The sequence below is a fragment of the Oryza sativa genome, chromosome 5 (assembly GCF_034140825.1).
Source record: "Oryza sativa Japonica Group chromosome 5, ASM3414082v1".
Lineage (NCBI taxonomy): Eukaryota > Viridiplantae > Streptophyta > Magnoliopsida > Poales > Poaceae > Oryza > Oryza sativa.
The window spans coordinates 1,798,595-1,806,251 of NC_089039.1; the positions used below are offsets into that span (position 1 = coordinate 1,798,595).

Genomic DNA, 7,657 nt, shown 5'->3' on the forward strand with positions numbered 1-7,657 from the left:
TAACTAACAAAATTGGTATGTGTACCTTATATACTTCCCGAGATTTAGAAAAGCTTTGTCATTGTCAATCATAAATTTATCTTATAATATGTTTAATCAATTTATTTTTTTAGGGAGGTATATACCTCTCCAAGGATATATAAGAACCTCTATAAGGGTCTTTACTTCCGTGCGGTTAATACGTGCGTAGCGCTCAGTATATCATAGTTTAAATAATCATAAAATTATAATATTTAGAGCATCATTAAAAATAACTTGTGCAACACACGGGTTGACGACTAGTATTACATAATCACATTATTTAAAATATCAATCAAGGCCCAAATTGTAGGTGCCCCACTTATTTGATGTATTAAATTATTACAACATTTTGGTAACACCGACAAAATATATCACTAATGCTGAGGATCTGAACTCCACGAGCGCGCACACAAATTAATCCACACACATATATATGTATAGCTAAGATGACATAAGATAATTACCAATAGGGTAGGGTTTATTTTTGAAGCTGAATTAAGCTTTTAATGAAGCCTTAAATCTTCGAAATGAACTTAAAAGTTAGGTAGTACTAGCATTATTCCAAGTAAATAAATTTTATCCAAATTTGAAAGTTAATTAGGAGCGAAAAATAACTGATCATAATTAGTTGGGCATGGAATGAAGGGCGAGGTGTATCATTTGGGATAGAAGGCGACGGTAGTCTGCAAGACAGTGGAGATGGCGAGAAGAGTGGAGACGATGAGCGCGAGGATTTTGACAGGGCTGTCCATGTACTTCTTGGCCTCCGCCCAGTAACGATACGCTTTGTTCTGGCTGCAATCCCTGAGCCCCTGCAGCACCTTGCCGATGTGTGTCTTCTCCTCCGTGCCGCTCCGCTGATTACCTCGGCATAGGTTCTTGAAGTACTCGATGATCTGCATATATATATATATATATGCGCGCGGTAATTAACTGATAACGAATTGAGAATTCAGATACATGTATGTATTCGTGACGAGATTGATCGAATGATAAGTATATATATACTGACCGTTTCATGGCTTCCGAAGTTGTTGAGGAGGACGCCCTGCTCCTGGAGCACGGCGATGTCGTCCGTGGAGCTGACGAGGTTGTACATGAGGAAGGCGTAGGTGGTGAAGTAGTCCCGGGGGTGCTCGTCGTCGTTGCTCGGTGGTGGCGTGCCCTGCTGCTCGTACGCGACGAGGTTCTGCAGCAGCTGCACCGTGCCCTGGTCGACGGTAAGCGCCGGCACCTCCAGAACCGGCGACAAGAGGCCATTCCTGAGCCGCACGTCCAGTATTCCGCCGCGTTTCGTCGGCGCCTTGCTGATCTTGACGCCGAGGCCACGCAGCTGCGCCGCCGACACGATGTTCGCCTTCGCCTTGGCGTCGTCGTCGTCCTTGTCGTGGCCCTGCTGCTGCTGGTTGGTGGCGCTGCCGTCGCGCCGGCGGAGGCCGAGGACGGCGCCTTTGTCGTCGTCGACATTGACGAGGTGGGCGTGGGCGAGGTGCAGCAGGTGCAGCAGGTGGTGGACCTCCTTGTCGGCGATGAGCTTGTACAGCTCGTCGCTCTCGTCCTCGGGGAGGACGAACCACCCCTTGAGCATGTACCACATCGCCATGACCAGCAGCTTGTGCCTCTTCCTCTGCCGCATCATCGTCTTGCGCTGGAAGGTCTGCGGCGTGATCATCATGCCGTCGTCGCCTACGTCGCGCGTGATCTTCCGCTGGAGCTTCCGCGGCGTGAGGTGGTAGAAGATCTCCTCCAGCACGAAGAAGGGGATCTGGTTCTCCAGCATGCCGAGGTCGATGCGCAGCTGCGCCGGCGACCACCGCGTCGCGTACAGCTCCTCCTCGTTGTACCCCTGCACGAAGTTGTAGAGGTGCTTGATGATGAAGCACCCGTCGTGTAGCAGCATCCTCACCATCTCCTCATCCTTCATCTCGCGCACGTACTCCTCCTCCGCGTAAAACCTAGGACCTCCACGACCAAATTTCAGTTTCGCTATTCTTGTCGGGGATTTGGATTGTTTTTGTTTTTTTAGCAAAATTTGGTCTAACGAGCAAATCTACGGTTCTTGAGGAGGTACCATGAGGTACCAAAAATTTAGTGTAAAATTTGGTACCTCATTGTACCTCATAGTACCTAAATACTAAGAGGTACCAAATTTACAATAGAAAAAGTGGTACCTCATTGTACCTCCTCAAGTACCGTAAAATTACTCTCAAATAAATCTTGCTAAGTTCACAAAATAATTGAAAATTTTAAAAATTTTGGTCCAAATAATTTCGTTGGGGGGTTTGGGTGTTGGTAGGTTGGTAGGAGTGTAGACATGAAGTTTTTATCCAAAACAAGAAGGTAATGCACGGGCATGTATCGCAGGGCCATATTTCAAACACTATAAGGGTGGGATATAAGACAGAGAACATTTTTGAAACATAAACTGGAAATAAAGCTCGCACAGATGCGTTGACATCTTATTTGTTGTTCAAGGGAAAGAATGGTAAAATAAATCATACATCACTATATACACGGTAAGGAAATAATGTAAATTATCTAACAATAAAAAAAAGAAATATATTGCCTAAAATAGATGGTAGATTTTAATATACTACTAAATATGATAAGAATAAGAATATCTCTCATATTTAAATAAAAATCCCGTTGTCATGGTCATATATAAACTCCCCTATTGTTATTGTTTCAAAAGCTATATGCATTTTTAATAAATGAAATGACATATTCCACTTCTATGTATAAATAGTCTAACCATACCACTTCTATCGGATAATACAATAACACCATTAAAAATAGACATGAATATCTCTCTAACGGATGAAGCCGACTGTAACTACTAGAGCTTTCTTATGTAATGCCCTGAAACATCGGACCTACATCGACGTAGCCGTGCCCCCAAAGACCAGCCTATAGCATCATTTTAACACTTAATTCACTATCGTCACACTCACAAAGGATTCCATTAGTTAGTATTTCCCTTTAGATACATTGCCTACAGTAGCCTTTCACTGACACCACCTTAACTTAACCATATGTATACCCTTGCAATATTTACGATAGCATAGTAAACACTACACCCTGCATTGAAGGACAGAGAGGGACAGAAAGGAGGAGGTAATGAAAATAGTTATAATTTTTGCCCCTACTTATTTGTGTGTAGTATTATTTTTAACAAAATCGTAGTTTAAAAGGCTATTGACAACACATAAGTGCCGGACTGCTGACGTTGATGATTTTTCTTGATTAGAACTATTTCTTTGATTTTACTATTGATATTTTTTTTGATTTATCGTTTTTCTCCATAGTATATGACATAGGTAATTAAGTTTTTTTTTCCGGAAAGTGAGATGATCGTACGAAGTACACATACGTACGTTATTCTTTTTCGGGATGGAGATTAGCAGCGTGGGAGTTTTGATATATCTAAACTAACGGTTTAAAATAACAGGTCCACCAATTTAACTGAAAATTGAAAGTTGGATGTTTTTCTTTTTTCTCTGATTTTTTAGGATTTCTCTAATTTATTAGAGTGCCACGTGGCGACGTAGGAACGTTGTAGGAAGTTTAATGGACTTTTAGTATATAATAGATAGATTTTGAACCATGTACATTATCACAGTCAAAAGCGGATCCAGGATAAGATATATTATATGAATTTATTTTGGGACTAAGAGGGTACTGTATATATATGCCTGTGTCTTAACTCCGACGGGGAAAAAAATATAAGACTAGTTCATACTCTTTCAACAATTGAGCTGTAAAATTAGTACCCCTACTGTTTTTACCTGACGATTAATTTGGAGATCTCTATACAGTTTCAACTGCACATATTGATCAATACGCTTTAGAAATATATTTAAAAGTTTTTAAAATTATAGCTTCATAAAAGTACTTGTCATAATGAATTTATTAACATCATTTTGCATAAAGTCTTAATTTTTATACATTAATGATTTAAAATTTTGATGTTTCACGCACAAGTTCTTGAACGCCGAAAACCCGTTTTTCATTTTCTAGTTTGGTTACCACAAATCATGTGTGCAATACCTATACTAATTCGGTACTCAAAATGGGCAAAGCTATTGAAAAGTAAGGAATGGATTCTAATCCTGGGATGTCCCCTTTGTTTCTTTTTCTTCCGAAACCTATGTAAATAGTTATAAAAAAATTAATACAAATTGAATAGTGATATATTGAACTCCACCAAAAATTAAATTTAAATTTGATCTGCACATTAAGAAAAAAAAACAAACTCAACTATGAATATATAATACCACTATTATTCATATGTTAAATTTGTCTTTTTTATATCTCAATTTGTGAGTTTGACTTTAGATCTAAGATTATATATAATGGCACATATATGTTGTATGAATGTTATATATTTTTTTCAGAATTTTTCATAGTTATTTGAAGGGTTTTTAGATAAATGAGAGGACATTCTCTCGAGGGTTTAAAACAGTATATATCGCCTGATAAAGATATGGTTGATGGTTAGAAGGATCATAGTGTCACAATTGGATTAATTAATATGCTGTTGAAAATAGTACTAGTACACTTCAGGTTTTTTTCATTGTCATTATATATTCAATTTTAGTTGTCCTAAATATAGTTGTTCCTAAATTCGAGATTAATATATATGAAATTGCATATAGGTTGGACTCGTGAATTAGTTTTTTAAAATAATTATGGAATCGAAAATAAGTTGTAACTGACGTCGACTTTCTAATCTAATCTGGTATAATTTGGAAAAGAACAGTACATTGTGTATGCGATTGAAATTTTAATGTTTATTCAAACTAGAGTAATTATCATAAAACATGAAATTACATAAACCGCTTATGTTATGGCTTGTGGCGTATAACTACGGGTTTTATGGTATACATGTTTTTGAAACCCTACCATTATTCAAATCTCATTTGCATATCTGAAAAAAATAATTTTCAAAATAGTGAAGCTAGAATTTAAACTACCAACCTTAATTAATAAATCAACAATTATAATTTTCATATACAGGCTATGTTTTAAAATTTTAAATAAATTTGTGCTCAACATACATATGCATGGTGTGGTTTTGTGAAAACTTTAGAACCATTATAAATAGGGTTCACATGTCATTAATCATAAAGCTTTTTATGCAACATTCATAGTAAAACGTGTGGTTTTCTGAAATTTCACACTTGCCCGGGAGTATATTGCATTTCTATGTAAGCAAGGGAAAAAAAGTTTAGGCAACCAACAACAATCTTCTGTTATATACTGAAAAGCCCACTAATTAAACCTTTTACAAACGCTTCTAAACCAGCACGTGGCACTCGTACAAACGCTCCTAAACTGTCACATGTCATGTCTATAAATTAAGAGAAATTTCAAAAATTCTTAAAATGGAAAAGTACCCAGCCGTTGATATTCACTTAAATCCATTATTTTAACTATTAAATTAGATATCTCTACCGTTATAAAAGTTGAAGATGTTTTTGCCGGTATTTTGGTACGTCATCCGTGTTTGAGTCAGTTTTAAGTTCGTTCGCTTTTGGAATACATATCAGTGTTTGAGTCGGATTTTAAGTTCGTTTGTTTTTAAAAATACGAAAAGAGTCGTATAAGAAATTTTGTAAAAAAAAAAACTTGCATACTAACTTGAGATAAAAATCGGACTCCCACAGTGAATTTCACCTTAGCTAACCGTATAATAATAATAAGATTGAAATAGCATCCACCCGTTGCAACGCATGGGCATCTTTTATAGTATTAAATAAAGTAAATCCCTTCCTGCTAACACCCGTAATTAGCATGTATGGTAGATCACTCTCGAAGGAGTGGAGAGACGTGCTACGACGTACGTACTCCCACGGTCATATAAAAAATCAACTTTTGGAATGAATTTGGACAAGTATTTGTCAGGTTTATCCCCAGAAGTTTTTTTTTTTTTTGTGAGGGGGAGGGGGGGGGGATGATGTAGGTACTTACCAACGAATATCGTCCACAATCTCCTGGAGGCTGCTTTTGCAGCGTTGGAGGATGCCTCCATGCTTGTGGTCGTCAGGCTCGACGTCCCTGAGGAGCTCGTGGAGGTAGCGCTTCTTGAGCTTCTCGCCGCAGAGGCGGTTGCGATCGCCGGCGCCGGCGTGACGACGATGGTACGGGCCGACGGACACGAACTTGGGCGCGTACGCTTCCTCCTTGTTGATGGCGCGCACCTGCTCCGGGACTCGCCACAGACGGTACTTCTTCGTCTTCCACCGGAACGACAGCGACGATGGCGGGAGGTCGCCGCCATCGTCGTTGTCGTCGTGGATTATGTTCACCCTCACCTCCGGCAGCTGCTGCTGCCCTGCCTCGTCCAGAAAAACCATTTCTGTAGTAGTGTCATCACCGTTTCCCATAATATGTATCTTATTGTACGTACGCAGCATGCTGCATGCACTTAGTTATCCAATTCCAAGTATATATAGGCACGTCGTCGATCGATCGTCCGACCGGAATTTGAGATGGCGTGTCGCCGGCGGCGATCGATCGGCGTGATGGTGGTGCATGCGACAATGGCATAAAATAAAGGAAGAAGCCTCTTCTCTGGCCTAATCGATTCTTTTTGGTTGGCAAATGGACGTATCAAGCGATCAGTGCAAGCTTTGATGTTCTCATGCATGCATGCTGATCTGTATGTAAGCTAGCCCCTTTAATCTTCTTCTTTTTTTCCTCTTCACTAATACAGTTAGCATCTCAACCTTTTTTCCTCTTCACTATATATATAGCTAGCTAGAATCGTCAAGCTTTTCCTTATGTTGCTACCTGCTCATGAAGTAAGCTCAGGTTCTTCTTCCTATATTAGTCTATATACAGATAGTGCATACGTACGTAATAGAAAGAGCCCTGTAGATGGAAAGGTTCTTTTTTTTTCAGTCGTATGGACATACGTCGTTTCATGATCAATGCCGTCAAAAAATTATTTTTTAGAAAAATATACTAAAATAGATTAATATGTGATATTTTGCTATATAAAAGTGCAAGTAAATATTCGACTCATACAACCAGAAACAAAGACAATAACAAATATCAACCATGAATTATACGCACACCTTTTTCATGGTCATATATATTGGTTGTTTTTGGTTCACACACATTTGTAATTTCTAGTTGTGTATATTAAATCTAAACTTGCATGCATGTTTGTGAAGTGATATATCTCACATATTGATATATTTTGTAAAAAAAATATTACTTTTTATGACCTTTTTAGTTGACATGCTTTAGTTGGCATGCGCGCATAAAATAGTCTATGTCCACTCAAATGATAAAAAGACTTTCATATGTACATGGGATTTTACATGGATGTTCAGCAATTACTCATTTCATCTACTTCTGGAAAAGTCATTTCATCTTAAAGAATGCCCTCTCTTTTTATATCCATCCAAATAATTATGATTTATTTAAGGGAACATATCATATGCACACAACATTCCTATGCATATACTCCGTGCATATCAACTAACAAATGTCACAGAAAATTCTAGAAAAATTGGACACATACTTCTAATAGTATTACATCTACGTGTGAAATCTTATCTTCAAATTCGTTATATTTTAACCGTAACAAAAAAGACAAAATTTTGATAGATTTTTACCCTTAAAACTG

The 7,657-nt window shown here is 38.3% G+C and overlaps 1 protein-coding gene across 2 annotated transcripts; it reads right to left on the reverse strand.

Annotated features, from left to right (window-relative positions):
- Nucleotides 1-289: 289 nt before the first annotated feature.
- LOC4337707 (UPF0481 protein At3g47200) lies at nt 290-6,600 on the reverse strand. 2 transcript variants are annotated; one of them, XM_015783498.3, is made up of 3 exons: nt 5,992-6,600; nt 1,034-1,976; nt 290-917 (listed from the first exon to the last, which is right to left on the reverse strand). In XM_015783498.3, exons 1-3 carry the CDS (start codon nt 6,435-6,437, stop codon nt 678-680), a joined length of 1,629 nt encoding a protein of 542 aa, XP_015638984.1. In that variant the 5' UTR covers nt 6,438-6,600; the 3' UTR covers nt 290-677. The 2 variants fall into 2 exon arrangements, with proteins under 2 accessions (XP_015638984.1, XP_066166432.1); XM_066310335.1 differs by having other exon boundaries at nt 1,034-1,983.
- Between the last annotated feature and the right edge of the window lie 1,057 nt (nt 6,601-7,657).